General features: G+C 39.8%; 1 protein-coding gene across 1 annotated transcript in view; it reads right to left on the reverse strand.

The window, feature by feature from the left end:
- Positions 1-3,337: 3,337 nt before the first annotated feature.
- LOC110955267 (voltage-dependent calcium channel subunit alpha-2/delta-2-like) overlaps positions 3,338-23,643 on the reverse strand; it is a 49,386-nt gene continuing 29,080 nt past the window's right edge. The window contains exons 10-38 of the mRNA XM_022200194.2: positions 22,236-22,335; positions 21,964-22,125; positions 21,751-21,861; positions 21,575-21,653; positions 20,178-20,227; positions 19,911-20,000; positions 19,743-19,808; positions 18,285-18,359; positions 18,116-18,190; positions 17,929-18,000; positions 17,636-17,707; positions 15,892-15,953; positions 15,674-15,750; positions 15,526-15,586; positions 15,352-15,449; positions 15,182-15,272; positions 15,023-15,085; positions 14,825-14,928; positions 13,574-13,672; positions 13,342-13,433; positions 13,215-13,262; positions 12,359-12,430; positions 11,928-12,080; positions 11,788-11,840; positions 11,496-11,551; positions 10,996-11,119; positions 10,779-10,888; positions 10,584-10,666; positions 3,338-8,810 (exon numbers count right to left, since the gene is read on the reverse strand). Of these exons, the coding sequence (XP_022055886.2) occupies positions 8,697-8,810; positions 10,584-10,666; positions 10,779-10,888; positions 10,996-11,119; positions 11,496-11,551; positions 11,788-11,840; positions 11,928-12,080; positions 12,359-12,430; positions 13,215-13,262; positions 13,342-13,433; positions 13,574-13,672; positions 14,825-14,928; positions 15,023-15,085; positions 15,182-15,272; positions 15,352-15,449; positions 15,526-15,586; positions 15,674-15,750; positions 15,892-15,953; positions 17,636-17,707; positions 17,929-18,000; positions 18,116-18,190; positions 18,285-18,359; positions 19,743-19,808; positions 19,911-20,000; positions 20,178-20,227; positions 21,575-21,653; positions 21,751-21,861; positions 21,964-22,125; positions 22,236-22,335 (2,512 nt within the window). The 3' untranslated portion in view covers positions 3,338-8,696. The remainder of the gene's footprint in view (positions 8,811-10,583; positions 10,667-10,778; positions 10,889-10,995; positions 11,120-11,495; positions 11,552-11,787; positions 11,841-11,927; positions 12,081-12,358; positions 12,431-13,214; positions 13,263-13,341; positions 13,434-13,573; positions 13,673-14,824; positions 14,929-15,022; positions 15,086-15,181; positions 15,273-15,351; positions 15,450-15,525; positions 15,587-15,673; positions 15,751-15,891; positions 15,954-17,635; positions 17,708-17,928; positions 18,001-18,115; positions 18,191-18,284; positions 18,360-19,742; positions 19,809-19,910; positions 20,001-20,177; positions 20,228-21,574; positions 21,654-21,750; positions 21,862-21,963; positions 22,126-22,235; positions 22,336-23,643) is intronic.

A 23,643-nucleotide genomic window follows, 5' to 3' on the forward strand; every position in this document is an offset into this window, starting at 1 on the left:
CCTTCAGAAGAGTAACAAAGTACAATTAGTGTGTATATATATATATATATATATAAACCAATCATTATATTTGTATGAGTAAAAATGACAAACCAACCAAAAGTGTAGACACATCAGATGCTACATTAGATTCTAGCTCTCCTCTTTGATTGTATGTAATAAGAAGCAGTTTTACCCAGAAAGAAGTTCTGCAGCTGATCTAGATCCTCCCTGGTCTTCCCTCAACGCTTCATGTGTTCTGTGTCTCTTATGTTCACTTTATGAGCAACGGGCTTCAGAGCTCTGCTGGATAAATCCAGTGTGATTTATGAAAATGACAATAGGACTCAAACTGCTTTGCCAAACACTGATGGTCTGATATCAGAGCTAAATCAGTCGCTGTATTTCTCTTTAAGCTGCATAACGAGGCACCATGCCTGCTGGATAGAAGGTATCACTTGTCCAAACAAGACTACTGAGAGCAGCTGGCCGGCACGACTTTGGGGTGATTGAATGATAGAAGCCAAAACATCCCATAACTCCCATCCAGGGTTTTCAGTGTTGGTGACCTATCGTGTTTCCTCTGAAGACCTCAGCGCACTGCTTCATAATATATCCTCGCTGACTGACACTGGGAATGGTTCGCTGGCTGCTCCACTCTTGGATTTCTTTCCTGGTCCTCGGCCAGGCTGCCAAAAATTCACGTTTTAATCCCCAACAGCTGACAAAGAAACGGGCCTGCTCAGCATTAGATAAGGGAAGAGCTGCTCGCTGGAATGTACTGACGTGATAAGACCCATAATGCAGCAGATTTTGCGGTTTGCTGCGTTGTAAACCTTTAGTGTCAGGACACTGTTAATGTTCTCAGAAGCTCACTGACATTCCTGCTCCTACCTGGAGAGAAACCTAAAGACAAACTGAACATTTTTCCTCATTTCTTCTGAGGTTGAGCAGTGTAGAGGTCAAAGGTTACTGCTGATCTCCAAAACACCTCTCTTAAAACTGTGATGAAAATGTAAATATAGTTCTTTTTTTTAAAAGTAACACACTAAAGGGAGGTACAGGAGTTTTTTTCATGCTCTGGTTAATTTAGAGATTTTTGTGCTTTCACAGCACATGTTCACTGTCAAAATAAGATGTCCAAAACACATCCTTACAGTCAGTGGCGGATCTTTCGTGGGGGTGGTGGGTGTGTTATCTGATTGGCCACTACGTGTGCGCCCCCCCCCCCCCCCCCCCCCAAAAAAAAAAAAAAAAAAATCATTGCAAATTTACATTTACAATTGTGCACAATTTAAATGTAAACAGAAAATGAAACTTTCAGATTGCACATTGAGTGGCAAATTAATGGAATGAAAACATTGGTTTTCTGGTTTTGCTGCTGTTCCAATGATGGAACCTTAACTAGCATCTTTTGCTAGTTTTGGACCTAATATGACCTTCTATGTATATATACCTTATATATATCTATCTATATATATATATATAGATATATATACCTTCTATGATGCTCTGTTTTCACTGGTTGGACTGAACTAAGACCAGGAACAGTCTGGCTCTAGAGGGAACAGTCTCCTCTGTTATGACTATTAATATGGCTGGTTTGGAGCCGTGCCATAAATGAGAACCCACCCCAGAGATAATCAAGGCTTCGAAACAGGACACCAGGGAGGACAACATGGCTCACAAGAATTCATTTTTGCCTGTTCTTTTCCTGTTCCTGTTTACAGTTGTGCCATTTATTCTGAGTTTACAGTCTCTATTATTTATTTTTGAGCCTAGTTAATAAGTTATTCACCCTGCTCCTGTGAGGTCCAGTCAGACCTGCTTTAGTCCTGATTTCAGTCCATGTCATCCTGTTCCTGTGGGACAGAGTTTAGTGTCTGATTGTAATTCTGTTTGGTGAAGGGGTAATTTAACTTATGAAGATATGTTTTGCTTTTGCTTCAGCACTTTTTATTGTTTAGTTGGCTGATGTGGTCAACTTGAAGCTGTTGAGTGCATTAGAATCCTCCAGAACAAATGTTACAAAGTGGTTGCTGGAGTTATTTCACTTATGCAGATATTTATGGAAAATACTGAAATGTGTTATGCTCATCCAGCCACAGAACTTTCATCCATATTTTACACGAAGAACCATTTTCAATACTGCCTGCCGTTGCTCTGGGTTTTTTTCTTCTTTTATGAAGCTCAGTGGGGTTTTTTTTTTATCCATTAATGTTATCTCTATAATAACATTTTAACAAAATGCTCTTAAAATACACCAGGATGCAGGAAATAGGATCCATAATTTTCAAAATTTTCTGGGAGAGGGCCCCCAGCATCACACACAAACCAAATCTCACTCTAAGGTCTGGTCACAAGTTGGCAGCCCTGAATTATTGTGTTGAGAGCAAAAGTCATGGCCACCGTGGCCTAAAACATTTACACAGTAAAGTATCTCTGAATAAATCTAAATCTGTCCAAAAAGTGGAAAAGCAATTCCTCAGTTTTTGTTAGCTGTTTGTGCAATTAAACATTCCCTCACATCCTGTGCATCTCCTGGGGGCTAAGCCCCCCCGTCCTTAAAACCTAGTGACGCCCCTGCTGATTAGTATTCAGAACCCTATGATGTTTCTGGTTAACAGCTGAGAACTTGTTGCTAAAAGTACAGAATATTATTTCTAATTTTAGGTGTGATAATTGGCAGTAAACATTCTAAGAAGTGGAATTTGACAGGGTTGTATATAGTGCTGTTCTTGCTCAATATTTGTCACTTAATTGCCCTCAGGATACTGTCTTTGAGCTTACCAGTTTTACATAACAGGCAGATACTGCAGCTAATGATGTTGTAATTCACATAAACAAGGAAACAAGTCCATCATAATTTGAATGTTAGCAGTCCAAAATGAAAAGGTCATATACAGCTTTCAGTAGGAAAGCTGTATATGACCTACGGAGCCAAAAACAAAACAACATGAAAAATACTTTGTAAAACTAAGAGGTCAGTAGCAGCTTTCATTTTTTCTTACAACTTTCTGGTGGCCTCCCCAAAATATCTGTTGTACCCCCCTGTGCCCCCCACTAAAATTAATCTGGATCCGCCCCTGTTTATAATAACTGCTCAGGTCAATGAATAATTGCATGTATCACAGTTGACATTTTTGTTCTTTTTAGGGCTAAAATCAAGATGGCCGCCTATAACCAAACACTACATGTCATTTTTAGAGAAAGATACTTCTAAATATTATATATACAGTACAATTGAGCAAAAATTAAATTGAAAGTTATTTACAAAGATATTGTAGTAAACCTCTTGACATGCGATAAATCCACACTTGACTCACAGGCTATATTAAGAACAGTAACCATTCAGAGCTGAAGTGAAAAATATCAATAGCATTTAATCACCAAAGATATAAACATTTAAATATCCATTCTGTAATGTGACTGACAAAATCTTTACAAAGTTGGCCTTCATCTTCCGCTGACTGCTTCACATTGTCTGTACAAAAATGAGGTGGCGTTTGGAGACTGGCACAAAGAGAGGAAACTGTCCCGAGTAAACAACAACGTCAGCAAAATGTAAAGCAAAAGTTACAGCAAAAACGTGAACATTCTCATCGTTGGATACTCAGTAAATCAAAGGACAGAGACGTACAGGATATAGAAGTCATTTCTGTCTGTTTTGCTATTTTTCTTGTAAACTGCTTCTTGTGCTCACGCAAGCTTCAAACACATTCAGTTCCTTTCTGTTTAATACAAAGATTACTCACGATACCCAAATCAATAAATATATCAAATAAACCAGAAGGAAATGAAAAAAGCAACACTTAAATCTACTACAGAAACAAAGTTAATCAATAAAGGGGCGTCCCCACACATGCCACTGCCTTATTTGCTCGTTGTACAGCCTTTAAATGCATAAATCATGTTTTTATATCACTTGGAGACCCTTTTTTTGTTCCTAAACAAATGAATAAAGATCAATCAGGCAGTATGTTGCTCATGATTCTAAACTCATGTGTGCTTTTTCTTGCTGCAAGAGACCTAAGTTGCAAACACTGACAGTTACTTTGGGCTTCACTGAAGTCAAACTTTCAGCTTCATTGGTTCAAACACAGCAGAGAGCTCGTCGTCGGCCTCCACGTCACCGGAAATGACCCCAGAGGACACAATCGCTTCCCCCCCGACGGAGCTGGGGAGCCGGATGCGGACAGGAATGTAAAATATCCATCAGACTATGTACACAAATCTGTAAATGTTCAAAATATCATGCAAATAAATACCAGTAAGTCTTAAACAAAAACTACAACACTGACCTCAATAGTAGGAATATATTGTACTGTACTGGCTATAAAGAGCTCCACAAAACGTCTTTCCTCCACTGTGCTGTTTTGATAATGCAAAACGACCTGAAGGTAGTGTGGCAGGTCTGTTGTCTGTTGTCTGTCCGTTTTCTTGAAAGCAGTGTTGGTGCTGAGGTCTTCGATCAGTGTTGAGCTTTAATTCTGCCTCTCTGGGTCCCGCCATGCTCGGGTACGGCAGAGATGCACAAACAGTAGGTTCACTGTACATAAACATTCACGCATTTCAGTCAGTCCCAACTGAAAGTACATGTTTCCGACAGGCGTCAAATAGAGGATATACAGTGAGCAGATGGGACGAAGTAGAAATCTATGAAAATGGACAGTGTCTGTGCTTTGATTCGAGGCTGAACCACAGTGTAGAGATAAACGACACGGAGCAGGAGGGCAGCAGGGTTCCTTTGACAAACATGTGTCCACGAGAAGGCGGGAGGGGAGGCCAGCTGCTCCTTCACAACTGTGCTCCATTTAAAAGTGTCTCCTAAGTTCATGAAGAGCATCTTTTTCAGATTCTCTGACTGAGAAGTCCTTTCAGAGCTGAACCGTCGCAACCCTTCCAAGGCCTGCAGGATCAATGTCCACATCTAAGATCCAAATGTTCCTGCCATCCAAAAAGACGAGTGCAACAAGGCACTGCAGGGCGGAACACCAGGCAGACGGAGAAAAACAGCGGTTTACAAATAGTTTGTCAAAAAAGCTTTTTAAAAATATCCCCCGTTAACTCTGCGACCGGATCAACGGAGAACACAAAAACACACGACTGAATGAATCACTGTGGGAAATGGTTTTCTGGATTTTATCATGTATACACCGACCTCCTCAATGTCGCTCTGAAATATGTTTCTCCTTTTGCTGCTCTAGGATGTTTGAGCTTCACTGTGCAGAATGACGTCAGGAGGGAAAGGAGATTTTAAAGAAGCCTTAACAGTAAATGAACTTTTCTGGTGGCAAACATTTACACAGAAAACATACTGTATGTAGAGCAGAAACCACTGGTAACAAATTAGGCAACTGACACTTAATCAATTCTGAATCTGAATAATTAATTAATCCAGAAACGCCCACATTTTTCCAGTGAGAAAATATTTCATTTTAATGTCAAATTAATTATTATTTTCAGATGTTAGATGTCAGCAATCAGAGAAACTGAGATGGGTTGCTTTTTGTTATTTTTATGTGTGTGTTTTTTTTTAAAACTTGATTTAAAGACAAAATGGCAAATTAAATAATTGAAAATACAAACTGTCAGGTTAATCAGCATCTAAAATCAAAAATAAAATCATTGCAGCCCATTTAAATGTCATTAATCTGAGTTACAGGGTCAGTTTTTAACTGAATCAAATCAATTCTGCAAATTAATCTGATGTTTAAATGCATCATTTCTTGCAACTGTTGCATCAGATTTCTCTCCTTGGTGTCGTATACATGATAAAACAGAAATGTTCTGCCACAGTGAATCATCATATTCAGTGAGACATCAGGGGAAACTGGACAGAGGATCCAAAAGCATCACACATCGATAACATATTGATAACACCGAAAGCTGTTCAGAAGCTACATTCCCCATACAGAAGCATACATAAGTGCATAAATTCAGATTTAACAAATAGTGGCAATACAAGATACAAAAAAGAACAAAGAGCTTCCCAAACAACAGATGTTTAAAAACATATTGGCCACACAGTAACTTCTGCACATTGTGTGCTGTTAGACACCGATAACACTGCTTTTAAATCACTTCTCTTGTGATCATAAATCGAATATTACGGCTAGAATAAAGTCTCCAATGGTCATAGCATTATTGCACTAAACACTGTGCAGTGTTACAACATATTGTAGCCCACCAAGGATGCACGACCACTTCACAAAATCTACGTATTAATGTTGGATGATTTTGGCCGTCTGTTGTTAGATTTTACATCCTTGGACCACATCTCACTCAACTGGAAGCATTTCAAGATCAAACCAAGCATCTGTGGAAGCATTTCAACAAAGCAAACCTCGACTTTAACAATCCTGCATCACAATGAAACCTCACGGATGTTTCTTCGCTGATATGTGTCATGAAAAGTCACTGGTGCTTTTCATCCATTTGGCGTTTCTCATCTCTTGTCTCATAAGTGCTCTGGAAAAAAAGCTGTCGGGCAAAAAAAAGTGAACTTTTCATCAAAGTTCTGTTTAAAATCTGGTTGGGTTTAAAGACATAAGAGACAGAGCACAAGAGAGCAGAGGGAATCATTCAGGGTCCTGTCATGTATGATATAATTTATAGTGCTAAAACTGTCTTGGCAAAAGTCAGAGGTGGATTGAAAGACACTGAAGTGAATGTGAGGTTAAGGCCCGGATCTACCATCGTGTAAAAACAGGAGCTCCAGTACTGTGTGTGCAAAGACACTCCGCCAGGACTCGACATGCAAATGAAAACAGGCCCAGCAGATTTATTTTAAGCCAACAAAAGCAAGTTGCCACAAGCAGCATCTAAGCAAACTGCGGGTGGTAGTCTGAAGCTCATCCAGCAGCATATTCAGTCTATTTTTATTTACATTTTCAAGGCTGTGCATGATTTCAAACTGTCCTCTGCCTGTGTGAATATCTTGGACCGCAGTTAATTACTCAGGTTTGGCATCCAGAACACGTCAACGGTGATACGTCTACAGCTAAAAATCCACATAAATGACTGAATATTCAAAGTTCTGCAGCAAGGTAGTGACGAAAGATTTAAAAAATCTCACTACCATCGTTACAAACTTGATGCTGTTTGTCCAATCACTGAGCTCGTCTGGATAAAAGCTAGCAAATGGAGCATTGAGAAGTAACTCTTGTGTCTATTTTACCTGAATGCATGAAGTTCAACCTCTACACCCACAATAATGTGTTTCCATTTTAAAACGCAGAACTTCTGGTAAGTTTATGCCAACTATCTGCACTGCTCCTGTATTTTAGGATCCCTATTATGCAAACTCTTGGAAACAATGCTGACCTCGTTTTAGTTTGAAAACTCTGGATGGACAGAAAAAAAGCCTGTTGGATACTATGACAGACACACCCACTTTCACTTCCTGACTGGGTCGAATCAGTTGTTGTTTCATTTATTGGGCTGTTATCATGTGAACGTTTTCTGAAAGAGAACAAAATCATCAGCCTTGACTGCCAGAGGTTAGTTAAATATGGAGAACAACTGAGCTGTTGTGCAGTTAAATCTCCACTCTTACTTTCTGCCATTACTGTTCTTCCTCCGTAGTATTTTTTGCACCTAAACAACCAACCCTAAAGACTAATTCAAAATGAGAGCGTATCATTGTGAACGTAGCGTTAAAGTTACCCTGTGGAGTTTTGCACCACTAGAAGCACTACAGAGCCACATTTGTATTAGTTCTTACATGCAGGCACACCATACCCAGGCGATATGGGAGAAGATGGCTGTAATGGATGTAAAGAATACAGGTTTATACTCTAAAAAGATCTGCTCTGCATATGCTGTGTGAGGAAGGGAACGAAATCAACGTGTTTTTGTTGTAAAACACTGATTGTCTCCAGAAACTGCAGCAGAAAACCCCACAGGGCAACTTTTAGTACTTCAAGTGATCAATCCAGTTATCTTTCACTTTCAGAATTTACACAGTAAACTGTTGAAAATGCCAGAATGTTTATTCCTCTATAGCTGAGTGACAATGAGGTGCAGTTAGACCATTCTACAGGTATTCACAGTCTTACAGGACCAGACTTGGCTATGTAAGACTCTACATGTAAACTACATTATAATGCTGTTAATATTCATTTAGTTCTGCTGCCAAATTAGTATTTGTGTGTGGATATTTTCAGTGTATTTTCTCATTCATTTTTACTTTTTGGCAAGACTTTTACTACATTTCTACAAGGTCGTTTTGCAACTTTACTTGTAAAAAGCTCTAAACATTGCTGCGTATTTAAAGCAAACAAACCCAAATAGGTTTTTAGGTCTTTTAGAATGTCGCCACCACAGTCAGATTGTGACTGACGTGCGTTCCAGCTGGGTGATTGTTCATTGGCCTGTTTAAAAGTACATTGCAGCTACCTGACTTGACTGATGATGTTGCTGAGCCAATGTGCAGAAAGAAAAAAAAAAAACTCAAGCATGCTTGTCCTAGTTTAAGCAGCATGCACACTCAACACATTCCCCTTCCTACATTTTGCACTCAAGCCCTGAAACACCACGACTGCATAAGCAATAAGGCAAAAAAAAAAAAAAAAAGAAGAACACTAAGAGCTGATCCAGGGTTTTCTTTCCGAGCACAATGCACTGTGAGCTGTTTGCAGATCAAAAAATTTTGCACTTGCTGTTTGATCTGACCTTCGGTAGATCCGAGCCTAAACCCAAAGAGATGAAAAATGTCAGAGTGTTTGTACGTGTAAGAGATGAAAGAGAGGCAGAGCCAGCTGAATGAAGAGAAGGACTCCTATAGAGGACTGCAGAGAATGACCCCGTCCACACTCTGACGTGTTTTCCTGCAAAGAGAGTTCACAGTAAATCCTCTTTTTCATCGGCAAATGGTTGGCATGTGTTTCTGTTTTACATATATAGAACGTGTGTCTCAATCCTGAACATGCAAGTGGGACATTTTGAGCATTTACAATCCTATTTTATAAAGAAATCATGGCTTGAAGTAATTATTTCTGACAAAAATCCTGATGGTCTTGTAACATTGTGGGTGTGTTTGGTTGACGTTACCTGCCGAGCTCAGTGTGTGGTGCATCGAAATAATAATTACTTCAGTCAGATCAACCTTATATGTTTGTTTTTTTTACTCACGATACGGAGCAATTACACCATCCTTAATTATACAGCAGTGTTGTGCGGTTCATAGGCACACTGTAGCCGGTCTGAGTGTTGTAGAAAAACCTGCATCTTCTTCTGTGCTGCAGCGGCTCATCTGGTTCCTGTCTGTTGATCTACTCTTGATTTATCACTACTCTACATGTGATATTTACTTTTGCTTTGCAAGGGATGCAGCTTAAAATACAGAAAACTATAACAGACATTGGAAAAAATACTGCAAAAGAACAAGAACACATAGTAATAACAATAATATCTAATTGGCTTTTATCTCTGTTCCAGTTACTGCTGGTTAACTAGGGAGTCAAGAAGCACATGAAGGCAAAAAGGCTTTCATTCAAACGATGAAGATGCTATTGTTAAGTAGTTAGCTCAGTTATGCAACATGGACAAACAGAATTTTAATTAATACCATGACATTTTGCAGCTACACAGCCTACATCCTTATTAAAGCTCCCATACTGTGGCCTCGTCTTTCAGTTTTTCAGTTCAAAATACTGCAAAGATGGTTCATTTTAACGTGACAGTGTATCTCCTGGGCTGCACAGTGGTTTGGTGGTTAGCACTGTCACCTTGCACCTAGAAGATGCCCAGTTTGCGTCCCGGCCTGGGATCTTCCTGTATGGAGTTTGCATGTTCTCCATGCATGCTGAGGTTAATTGGTGTTTCTAAATTGTCCATAGGTGTGAATGTGAGTGTGACTGTTTGTCTCTATGCGTAGTCCTGTGATAGACTGGTGACCTGTCCAGGTGTCCTCTGTCTTCACCCTAACTCAGCTGGGATAGACTCCAGCCCCCCACCGACCCTAATGAGGATTAAGCGGTGTGTAGATGATGGATGAATGTAAAACTCCTGGTTTCAGTTCTGTTCTAAAACAGGCTGTTTTTCTCTGAAAACCAAACAGATGCTGCTGTTCCTGCTTTCTTCAGGAAGAACACGCTGTCTGAGCTAGATAACTATTGATTGGTCAGGTGGTACACAGCACGTGTCAGATTCTTATTAAAGTAAAACTGGGAGGTTAACTAGTATTGGGGAAGATTATGGAATGGCAGAAATCTATATAGCTTCACACAAACACAATAAAAATGGATTTTCACCTTTAATGTAATTCTTGTAAAAACAAGTAAATTGCTTTTAAAATTAATCATAGCACATAAGAATGAATCAAATTTATTTAGAGATTCAAGGTTTCTTTAATGGAACAATATGCTTTGCTTCTTTTTTTCATAAGCACAAAGAGCTAGGACTTTGTGAGTAAGAAATGTAAATATTGTGTGCTTAAGCAGACGGTAATACTCAGACAACTGTGTGGAGACGACACTACTGTTTGCTAAAATTAGTTTTTCTGTGAGATGTAGTTTATGTCTAAATATATTTATGCTCAGAGTGTCGCAATAAGAGTTCAGGGTTGAACCACAAATATAATTCCCTGTGCATTCACTTACTAAGGCACTGTAGTCAAAGCAGGAAGTCGGGCCTTTACGATATCGTGCATTGCTCAGTACTTCACATGGATTTTCCTCCTGAACTGTGTATTTTTTCAGTTAAGGGAGGTAACAGTGAGCTGAACCACCACACAAGACAGATGAGATTTCCACCTTCAGCAGAAATGAAAGCACTTCAGAGTGCTGAAAGGATACACTCAGTCCTGATCTGGGTCAGTCTCTCTATCTCACAGGAGCTGCAGGGCAGCGTCTCAGCGACCACAAAGAGCAGGTTGGTGCTTTCTATCCGCTTCGCGTGGAACAGCCTGTAGGAGACAGTGATGGATATTTGGTCAGCTCCATATGGAGAGCTCAGGCCTCAGAGCACAAACGCCGTAAAACATATTTTGCTGATTCTCCAAAAAAAACAAACCGAGAGCAGTTTCCACAGTCCTGCAGCACGTTGTAGGAGTTTGTGGTGTTTGTGAAGTAAAACTGGCTTTGGATGGTCACACAGCTGCTTTCTTTTGTTTCAAAACCTTCAACTAGGACATCACCTGAAAGAAACATGCACATTTAAACCACCTATTTATGACATCTGTACATTATTCTTAGACCTCATCGTTATAGGTGTAGGACCATTTCTAATAGTTTGTTTTAAATTATATTCAAGCTGGTTTTGTGCACATATATGAACCCAAAAGTTTCTGTTTGCTTGTGCTTGAACACACTGTTTGTTTACTTGTAACATAATGAATCTTTAATGAGGAGAACTCAGAGCTGGCAACACAAGTTTGGGGGAGAACAGAATGCCAAAATGTAAACAGGCTGCTGATTATACTACAAATTCATCTAGATAAATATGACATTAAAACACTGTTTTCTTTCTTAAATCAACATGAAAATAATCAATCTACTAGTTCACTATTTCACCTCGGTAGAGCCAGCTGTTGTAGGCCAGGCCATAAATAAGCTGCTGCATCACAGACCTGAAAAAGATGTTGACGATAAGACCAGAGTTCATACTGGAAGGATCAATAAATAACAGCAAACACATGCCACAGCTACAGCAACACAGAGCTGAAAATAACGGAGGGTGAGACGGCAAGCATGAGAAACATTAAAATCACCCTCCTTCTGTAGAAGTCTGGACACAGTTAAGATTGTTTCAGAGAACACCACACATGCCCCCGGTGTCATCTGAATGCAGTAAACAAAGTCTCACCATGCCACCGTGGACGTCCACCAGGCCAAGCTCAGGACGTCAGCGATGGACGGCTGCAGGAACAGAGAACAATTAGAGAGGGAAGCAAGTGTTTAAATGTCAGAGAATCCAGAATCTATAGGAGAGATGCTTGATCGTACCACAAAGATGCCCCTTGGTGCTGCTCCGGTGTGGCTGCTGCTGACGGGCTCACAGGCAGACTGGTAGTGGAAAGACTGTCGCCGAGAGAAGATGGAGTTGTTGTAGAGCGCGTGCATCAGGTAGGGGTCCACGTCGCCGAAGAAAAGGCCGATCTGTGACAGAATGAGAGGAGACGCAAACACAGGGGGCTCAAGAAAGCATCTAGGAAAACACACATCTCACAGAAGCTTGACATAAACCTTTTCAATGTTTGTTTTATTCATTTGACAAGTGAGTCAAAAAACCTGAAAACGTTTTTGGGAATCCAACAAACACAGAAAAGAATTTCTATGTCTAGACTTTCTGTCACTTGAAAACTTCAGTGACTAAAGGAGACTTTGTTCTAAAGCAGACAGCGGATGACGAACATAAAAGAGCAGAACGCACTAACCTTCTTCCAGTGATCTCTCTGATTGGACATAACCAGGAACCCACCGTCATCGATGAGATAGCAGAGGAGGTCCTACAGACGACAGGAACGGTCAGGTACATAAAATTTAACAGGATCTTACAGAAGAGACAAGTTTACAAACCAGAAAGTCATCTCAGGTTGAAATATGTCCTCATACATTCTGGGAAATATTACTCAAATGTAGAATATATATTTAAACATCTGAAACAAATTATAATATGCTGCAGAAGATATCTTTTTAGAAGTAATTTAGTCTCAAACTATGTAGCTAAAATTTAAATGATGATTGATAAAATAATTTATTACTACTGTACATTTGCTCCAAATTTGCTAAAAATATAATGCTAAAGCATGTCAGGCAAATCCTACATAATATAGAGAGCATGAAGGATTTAAAAAGTAACTAAAAAGTCAGCATGTAGAAGAAATAATGTTAAAAAAAAACTTGATTATCCTCAATCTCACTCCATAGGCTGATTTTTTTCTTCTTTTTTTGCCTCTATTATGAAATATAAATTTATAGGATCAATCTCCGCGACCTGGCCCCGGATAAGCGGAAGAAAATGGATGGATGGATGGAGGATCAATCTGTGACCAAATTACAGGTGAAGAATAAGATTTTTACTGTGTCCCATCGCATAAGCTACAAGTTGAGCTCACAGCTTGAATCACCCTGGTTCTCATAATCACACACATTCAGCACTTTGTTAATTACACTGGACGTGTCCACTCCAACAAGTGTTGGTTTCATCTGAAAGAAGAAACCAGCAGCTCCGTTCTGGTGTGTAAACTGATCGTGAAGCTAAGTGAGAGTCGAGTAAAGAAAAGTTCTTACGTCTGTGTTCACTTCACAGTCCATCTCACAGCTTCTGGATGGTCCACACTGTTCAACAAAAAGAGGCCATGTGAGTAAATTAAGCTCTAATCAGGTGACCAATGAAATGAGTGACATCGTGCGGCACCTTGTGTGAACCCTGTCGGCTGTCCGACACGTTGCTGGCCAGGATTTTAAATTTATCCACCCAAGCTTCCAGGTCCAGCTTCACTCCGACCACTGAGGGACGACATAAACAGAACCACAGCAAACAGGGACAGAAGAAGACAAGAATCAGTTCAGAACAGAGAAGTATCGGAAAAATATCTTAGATTCTGGAGCATTAATTTCAAGATTTACAACATAAAAACTCTTCCTACCTGCAGGTTTGAGCAGTTTGCCTCCTAAATTAACCTCCACAGCTGAACTAACCACAATACCAACGGTGCCGTTTTCTGCTCCCACTGGGTCGTCCAGAGCTGTTCAGGATACACAAACACATCAGCACCTGATATAATGCAGCCTTTTGAAATCAGCCACAATGAGCTTCAATCTCAACTCAAGTGGACTGAAACAAACAGTGGATCGCTGATAATGTGACAAAAGAACGAGGCTGTAATCCTTTTAAAAGCCACTGACACACACTTGAGTCATGAAAGAGAGAATACATGCCAGCTTCTCATGGCTCAGAGTAGATAACAGGCTGGCATGCAGTCTAATGAGTTTCTTTATGAATATTGTAATAGTAAACAACCCAACTGTCTGTATTCATGAATGAATTATGTGAGAGACAAACACTGAAGCTTTTATAGTGCTCTCTTCAAAGCCGCCACTCTTGCAGAAAACGTGAGTCTGCCTCTGCCTCTGCCTCGATTGATCTGTTTGTTTGTGTTATTGTGTGACTCTACTCTGTCTGCTGGCTCTGGATCGAGCCTCGTAACTGCTTAAGTTCCCAGTTGGACAGGCCAGTCTGACGCCAAGGTAACACGGCGAGAAATATTCTAAATATAGTGCACGGTTAAACTGCTATTGATTTTCTGATACGTTCTGCTGCTGACCCCGTCAACAGCAGTTCACTGCTCTGCTTCACTGCTGGTCCTGTCTGCGTCTCCGAAACCGGCCGTCATCTACTGTAGGCGATACACTGATACAACCCACCCTCAATAAACAATGAACTATATAAATAAAAAAACCCAAAAAGATGGTCTGTGCAGAACTGTGACATATGGAGCTAACATATGGTCACTAAATGTCGATATGGAGATGTGTATTGCATATAATTGTAAACCCTCTTTATGATTACTCAATTTTCCTGTTTGCAGATCCTGGAACAGTAACATTTTCTTGCAGGATTTTCTGACATTGAATCATCCTAAAAATATTTGAAAAAAAAACAATAGAAATTACATTTTATTGCTAAAAAGAAATGTGGTTGGCCAGAGTCTCCTGTCAAAGTCTTAAAACAGCCAAGAGGAGGAGCAAATTTCTGTTTTCCTCTCAGACGACTTGGTTCGCAATATGCTGAAAGGTTACTCTGGAATTTCTACCTACTCCTGCTTTAATGAACATCTGCAGCAAAGTCTCACTTGAGTGAGTGAAGTCTGGCACATGAAAGTGAATCTACTACTCACTGGATCTGAACGGAGGCCTGAACATGTAGCCTCTGTTGTCGAGGCTCCGTCTGTAGAAATTAGAGTTGAACGGTTCAGGATCTTCATCCCACAACTCAGCAGCTCTGTAAAATAAACACACATCACAGCATGTTTGAAAGCAGAGTGCCTGTGCTAATATTAACACTTGAATTAAGTAAGTATTTTAATCTCACTCACATGTTGGGAAATACTCGTGTTATTCCTCCATCTGTGGATGCAAAGACAGCCAGGAAGCCGTACCTGTAACAATTCATTTTCATCAGTCAGCTCTAGTGAGTTCTGCCATGCTGGATGGTTTCTATGTTTACAGAATAGAGCAGCAACAAGCTGACTCACGAATTCAGGTCCTTGTTTTTCCAAACACGAGAAGCAAGCTGCCCAATGATCCTCGAATCCAAAATCAGGTTGTGGATGAGGCCTTGATCACCTGCAACAAAAACACAATCTAATTATCTCATCTGTGTGTCTGCAACACGTTGTCTAATGTTACCAAACTGCGCACTCACACTCATCAGATTCTGGAGAGATGTCCAGCATGAGGGAGAGGAAGTTCTGCAAAAACTGGGTGTTGTTGTCAGAGAGCTGCAGACGCTTGCAATATTCCCTGCAGAGACAAAAGCATAAAGAAGCACCTTTCTCTTTCACTGAAGAGTGAAATCAAAAGAGATAAAGATGGTCACCTTGGAGCCAGAAACACGTGTCCTGATGACTCAAAGGAGCTGGGCAGCAACGACTGCATATCTGCGACAGAGAAAGAAGGAGGGTGAGGTTTCTTTTATGTCTGTATTTCTGTGTAGCATCTTAATGAAACTGACTCACTGTACTCACACTGGAGCTGCAGCATCACATCACTCAGGTCTGCCTGGATGTAGTACTCATTGTAAGGGGGTAATACCAGACCCAGACTGCAGGTGGCGGCATCCCAACATGGAGAGGCATGAATGAATAAACAAACACAAGTTGAATCAATCTGTGCCTGCAGCCTCCTCCTCAGACCACAGCTGGTTGTGCTACTATTTGTGATTCATACCAGCGCATGAGCTCACCTGTAATCTGTACCGTTGATGGGAGTCCATGTGTAACCTCTGTACACCTCGTCGATGTAGGACTACAACAGCGGAGACAATTCAGTGTGAACAGTCAAAACAAAAACAGTAAACAGACTGAAGCTGACTCAGTTTTACTTAATGTGACATTTTTAAAATGTTGTTTTGTGGAGGTGTGACTGTGCTTGTGGTTCTGCAGGTTTCCTCATCGTGTAGTTTTGTCCAATAACCAACAATAACAAGCTGCACTTCATTTTTTTTCATGAGGGCACACAGGCTACTGAGCAAGCTGCTCAGAGACTCACTTATTTTAAAGCCCAATCTTTAATCAATACTTATTGATTGATTTATTGTTATTTAAAAAAAACTTACCACAACCCCAAAGTTCAAAACATCATAACCTTAAAATGCTCTAAACGTATTAGTGTTTTCTGATGTAATGAAATGTTTTGTGTCCAGTAATGTGTGTAAACATAGCAAGAAAAATGGTCTACTGTACATCTTAAACTATGATCAAAAGACAGAAAACTCAGCATGATGATGCATCACTATACGTAATAATATCATGCTTTTAAATCACAACAGATAAGAAGATCTGCCAGAAGGACCGTGCACTGAGATGATGAGTATTAGGACTAATTATACAGACATTATGTGAGCTTAGCTGAAATTCACTGAATATGGTAATAAACTAGAATTACCAACTTGCGGTTGTGAGCTTCCACTAAACAATCAAGCTGCAATTTACATCAATGTCTGCTGACACTCCTGTAATATTATGTAATGAAGGCTAAATTTTTGCGATGACAGTCGACAAAGCATCAATTATGAAAGTCGCTGCAAAGAAGCTGCAAATTCTAAAACGTGAATGATTCATGCATGACTCCCACAGCAGCGCAGACGATCTGTACAGTCACCACAGTTTAAAGGTGGACACCGAAGGTCAGCATCGCACATTCAGAATCACATTTTCCGCCTCTGCTGCTGAGTGATGGCGTTTAGTAATGGCCAGAAAAGTGTTTTCACAATTTCACAGTGAAGTTTGACCATTAACTTTTTGGAGAATGTCACCATTTTTTCCTGTTTAAAAAAGCGAGGGAAATTGCGTCATAATTACTGTTGGAATTCTTGAGTTGTGGCAAAAAAAAGAAAAAAATGTGTGTACAAATTTTGTTCAAAAAGTTCACTCAAGACGTCCCTGAGATATCGCATTCACGACAATGAGGTGAACAAACGAACAACCTGAAAACACAATGAATCTGACTACGGCTGTTGCTGGTCTGAAGGCATAAAGAATAAGTACTGGCCCTTTGATAAAACAACCTAAACCACTTATGTAGAGACAAATATACAGTGAAAGTTGAAAAAAATTGCCTTAAATGTGCATTATATTTCATACATGATCACACTGCAGAAACAGTTTTACTAGGATGTGGGTTTTAAATCATAGCTTAATTACTTCAAACAGTTAGATAAAGTTAACCCAGAAAGTGGCTCTGCAGTGATTAATATTTCAGATCACAGATTTGTTGGATTCTACATCTCATTTCCAAACAGTCAATTTGTATAATAAAAGTAAATAAGAGTTGTTTTCACTGTTTGAGCAGCTTGTTTCATGGACCTACTACTGTACTCATCTTGTATCATCTTACCACAGATTACAAATGAGCGCAGGTTTGAGTGAACTCTGTGGTAGCTAAAAAGATGAAATGTGTGCGGACGTTGAAAGACAGACTCTACTTACTTCATCTATGGACTTGATGAGAGTTTTAATCTGCATTTCACCTGGTCTTCCATCAATCATTTGGCGTCGGATCTGCACAATGAAAACACAAAGCAGTAACCAATATGCAACAAAAAACATGCTACGTGGGCCTTTAAGTGCCTGCACAGACACTAAACTGGTGGGCAGATTGTCCTGAGGCAGAAGTTGTTGTTCACTGGCATGGTTATAACTTCAAACTTGAACTTAACAACACTAAAGAACACAATGTGCTCGAAACCTGAAGGTTTTTTTTAGTTCCTCTTGGTGCTCACCTCCTCTTTATTGCTGTCCTCCACCTCTGCATCCAGAAAGTCCAGCGTCACAGGTTCAGGAAGGTTCACGAGCTGAGAGGAGTCAAGGAAGGAAAGTAGAATATGTAACACCAAATGGAAAACAGATTTCAGGTACGCTTCTCAAAGTGTAAATCTAAAGCTTTCTACAGGATTAAACATAGCTCACCTTTGGCTGAAGATTGGGATGAAGGAGCAGATATCCATTTGGATCAATGGCAAATATGTATCCGTTGGCCCCAAGCTGTTTCAACACAAAGACAGTGAAGAATATGTCCATCATGTCAAGTACAGATGAAGAAAAATGTGACTTATAGTTGCTGATCACATGTACGTACATTGTACCGCGGTGTGAGTCGCTTTATCTCATCCAGATGCACGTCCACTCCCATGACACCTAATATCAACTGATTCTGATAACATAAAATAAAAAAAACCCAGAAGAACAGCATTGATAAATATGTGTAGATAGAGAAATAGCCGCATTAGCTTGACTCACTGGATGTCGAATGTGAGTACAAACCTGCCATTTCTGCTGCACATTTCATGCAGCTTTTTCTTTCCCTTCAACTATCTGAATGTGTTGCTGTTTTCAAAATGTGTTTAGCTACAAGAAACAGCAACGGCAGCTTCAAACTAGCAACCTACACACTGGAAAATGTATGTTTTGCCTAAGATTTGGATTGTACAGTAACAATTGAAAATGACAGTGCTCCTCTCACTGCATGTGAATGTTCCACCAGAGCAGCTCCTGACACCGGGGCACCATCACTGCTTCTTGGGCTTAGTACCGCCTAACACAATTGTGATTTGTTTAAAGAAGTACAATTTTTTTTCTTCCCTACAGGCCTGGCAATGTGAGACTACATTTGGGGCAGTGTGCTTTTTTGCTTCAGTATGGGAGATGTTGAATTTGGAGGCAGCAGCCAGTTACTGAGTGAAACTAAGCACCAGATAGTCATTGCGTCCAACTGAGGAAAAAGTGGGGCCCATAACCCCCTGCAAAACCTCAATATGTAGTTTTTAACAGTTTTTTGCACAAATTAACCAAACAAAATGCAACATATGTATTCTAACAATACTGAGCACAGCACAGATCGAATCTAAATCTGAATAATATTATCCACAGCATTTGCAATACTATTTTTCTTAATGGTTAATGTGATATCAATTTCAGTATCGTGTGACATTTCATTTTTATGAGCAAAATTAAAATTTTATCTGCAATATTTCATTCACTGGGTGCAGTCCTTCAGTTTCATAATATTTCATTGTAATGAGTACTATTTTAATTTCGGGTATACTATTTCATTATCCTGCCTGATATTACTTCACTACCTCACTGTCTTTAACGGCATTATTTGTTGCTTTTTCTATTCTATTCTTTTTTTTAAAAGCAGTGTATTGTACCTAATCGTATTGCATTTCTTGTGTTATGTAACTTTGTTTTTCTGAGCAATATTTGGCAAAAAAATTTCCTTTGGGATCAGTAAAGTTGTACTGAATCGCTCATCTCATCTCGTCTCACAATTCCCTAACATTCTCTGTTACATCACTATGTAGTTTAGTCAGATTTTCCTCCATCTTTACAAACTCTCCTTCACATCTGTCCTTGATCTCATGATGTTTCATCTTGGTCAAAAAGCGTGTTTAGTAAAAGACGTGGAAGGTCATTTTTTCACCATTTACCACAACAAAAGAATCTCTCAGCGGAGGGGAAAATAGAAAAACTCATAACCTTCAACATGTAAATCTCTCAACTACCTAACCCGCAGTGTAATTAGCACTTTAGCTACCTGTGAGTTTCCATCCATGGTGAGATTGAATACAGGAAGAGTCCCAGTTACCACCATGCCGAGACCCTTCAAAAAACAAAGCCCCAAATCATCAATGTCAATTTACAAGAGCTGTGTATTCAACGTATTTCCTGTATTTGTTCAACCAATGGGCTCATGCAGTCTCACCAGAGCATCCTGGTACACATTGGTCCACTGAACCTGCTTGGCATCGCTGCCTGTCAGAACCATGGGGCGTCCCAGCACGTCGAGGTACTCCTGACAAAAACACAGACATACATGACCGGCTGCAGCTTCCAAACACCAACCACATCAGGCCGAGGGGAGAATGGGTGTGCAAACAAATGAGAATAGGTGTTTGTGCAGAGCGAGAAAGAGGATAATTAGAAACAGTGAACAGGGATCAGCTGTGTCAGAGGCACTAGACAAACCCACCTGGGTGTTAATCCTTATAGCACAGATGGAACGGATCTCAAAATAGTAACCTGGCAGGCGATGGAGGAGGAAAAAAAACAGAGAGAGGGAGAGAGAGAGAGAAGGAGAGGGAGCATGTGTGAGCGGCTCTATCAGAAAAAAACAGGAGCTCATAAATATTCCAGATTTGACTAGATGTTACTAGAATAGTGACTCAGCCGCTTGAATCCCACAGATAGGAAGCTTAAAGACGGATACTACTGAGCTTTAAATCTGAGGTATCTGCATTTACACAGTTCAGTTAAAATCATTACATCAGCTGGAATTCAAAGAGCTTCTTTAGAAATCAAAATGCAGTTTAATCCTGATCCCGTATCAGCCACTGTTTCACTGTATCTACCCCTAAACAGCTTGAAGATTAAAATAGCTATGCAGGTTTTCAGTCTACAACATTCAATTAAATATACTTTTATTGTGTATTGTGTAATATTAATATCATCTTACACATAATTTCATACACACTTCTTTAAAATTCAGTCTGATTTATTCAGTGTGTTTGAAAACTTTGGGATCTTCAGTAGAATTTAAGAGATTTAGTAATAACTGTCCGGTAGAGATTATGAGAATGACACTGCTGGTGGAAGTTAACAGAACTCCATAATCTTTATAGGTTTATCGGTTGATCAGTTGATCTATTTCATATGTGTATATGTACACTACTGTTCAAAAGTTTGGGGTCACTTAGAAATGGCTTTATTTTTGAAAGAAAAGCATTTTTTTTTTCAGTGAAGATAACCTTAAATCAATCAGAAATACAGTCTAAACATTTTTAATGTGGTAAATAACTATTCTAGCTGGAAACAGCTGATTTTTAATGGAATATCTACATAGGGGCACAGAGGAACATTTCCAGCAACCATCACTCCTGTGTTCTAATGTTACATTGTGTTAGCTAAACATTTTGAAAGGCTGCCTCAGTGGACATGACCAGAGGATTCTTTAAAAAAAAAAATCTACTCGTAAAGGAGTGATGGGCTGTCAGACACCAAATCCAGCCTAGTGTGTCAAAATAATGATGAAACCCACACGCAAAAGAAAATAGTTCTGCATCAATAAAAAGAAAAGGTATTTTCAGAGTCACCAAGTCATTGTATCTGATCTACAGGAGCCAAACTGAACTCTGCATAAGCAAACAGAGTTCTGTGAACACTTAAATAATTGAAGTAAAAGTCATGCTCTCTACTAGGAACAGTGCATGTCCCTGTGTGTACAAGAAATGGCTCCATTATTTGTGAGCACTGATTCATCGGTTTAAAGCGCAAACACAGCAGGCCTGTCATAGCAATGAAGCTAAAGATTATTTAAGAAAAAATATTTTAAAAATAAGGTGAAAGAATGACATAGAAAGTTGAGCTCACCCTTATTTGTGCAGGCAATCCACTGTAAAGGGGTGACATCGTAGTTATGTTGACCCACCGAAAAGGTAAACACTCGAACCTTAGGGGGGAACAAACAGACAAAATTTAACGAAAATTTCAGAACATGATTAGAAATGTTCAAACGCAGGAGGGTGAGATGATCGGAGGAAACTGACCGTTTTGTTGGGCCAGTTGTATTGCATGAAGACATCCTGAGCTCTGTCCTCGCCTCCGTCAGTGAACAGCATAATGATTTTATTGCAGTTAGCCCGGGGGACATTTGTCTTCTAAAAAATACAGAAAACAAAACACAGAGTGGTTGGTAAATACAGTAAACTGAGCATACAATCCTTGGCACTGATATCAAGCTAAACGAGCAGGTCACTTACATTTAACAGCTGATTGAAGGCAAAATGAAAGCCAGACTTGTAGTCGGTGGTGCCTTTAGCCTGCATCTGCTGCACTGCATCCTTGAAAATCTTCTTGTTGCGCACGTTGGCCTGGACCAGATGTTTGAAGCAAGGAACCACGGCCTCAGCCTTCTCGTTGAACTGAAACACAGACGCAGTTGAAATGGAATATGAAATATGAAACAAAGGAGCAGCGGAAAGACGTGAAAGGATGGAGAATCTGTGATGAAGAGTCGGTGGCTGAAACCAACCCGAGCCACGTTGACATAGTCATCGTCAGACAAAGTGTCCAGCATCTCCATCACTGATGCTTTGATCAGTTTCAGGGTGAGTCCACTGACACTGCCACTCCTGAGAAACACAACAGAGAAGCATCACCACAATTGCATATACCGGGCTTTGCAAAAGTTCTGTTACACGGTTTCATGATCTTTAGAGACGTTTACATGTTGGAGTGAAAAATTCCATTAAATAAACTGAAAGTTCTACCTTATAGGCAGGTGTCCTTAATACAATTTTTTTCTCCGGTGAAGTTGTATCAAGATGGAAGTCAAAAGAGTTGAGATATCTGCTCTCCTTCATGCTGGCCACAACAAGTCTGACAGAGCCAAGTAGCTGAACATCAGCCTGATGACCGTCCACAGAGTCACGGAGAGGCTCAAGAATGGTGAAGAACTTTCAGTGATCTTTCAAGAATGGTGGAGACCTGAAAGATCTTCACCATTCTGTGGACGGTCATCCGGCTGATGTTCAGCACAAAAGAGAGCAGATATCTCAACTCTTTTGACTTCCATCTTGATACAACTTCACCGGAGAAAAAAATTGTATTAAGGACACCTGCCTATAAGGTAGAACTTTCAGTTTATTTAATGGAATTTTTCACTCAGACATGTAAACATCTCTAAAGATCATGAAACCGAGTGTAACAGAACTTTTGCAAAGCCCGGTACATACACACACACACACACACATATATATATATAGGAGTAGGATATAAGCAAATACAAGCAAACAAAATTATGTGGAAGCACACATTTAAGTTATTATTTATATGCAAGTGAACTGACTAAACCTGAAGGTGTGAGCTGCAGTTAATATAAACAAAGTGCTGCTGAATAGGACTTAATCTCATGGTCTTTAAGACACATTTTATGCAGATTAGCAGTGGAGATGCAGTTGTTTAGTCTCTCTGTAACAATAAAAGATATGTGAGAAAATATGAATAAATAGAAAAGTGACGGAACTGTTAAATTTGTTCTCAAAAACAATGTAGAAGATGTTTCAGAGCATATTTAAGCTCATTAGATGTGGTTATTGCTCACATTCTGCAGTGTTGCTTTGCTGTTGGTGCATAATAATCTCATCCAGCACTGAAATAAAACATGCTGTTCTAACAGTTCCATTGTTCATTAGTATTTTTTATTTCCTTTTTGTACTCAAATACACGCCTAACTCAGTCATCATCTTGTACATGTGATGAGCAAACAAACATGTTTTGTGTTCATGAAAAGGTCGATTGCTTTCCTATTCTCCTCATGCAGCTCAGCAGCAGGGTAACCTTGGACAGAGCACCTTTATCACCAGAATGAATAGCAACCAGGGGAGACAAACACAGTTTGACGACACTCAGTGAAACACACAACTGTCTGATCAACACAG

The sequence above is a fragment of the Acanthochromis polyacanthus genome, chromosome 5 (assembly GCF_021347895.1).
Source record: "Acanthochromis polyacanthus isolate Apoly-LR-REF ecotype Palm Island chromosome 5, KAUST_Apoly_ChrSc, whole genome shotgun sequence".
NCBI classification, from domain to species: Eukaryota; Metazoa; Chordata; class Actinopteri; family Pomacentridae; genus Acanthochromis; species Acanthochromis polyacanthus.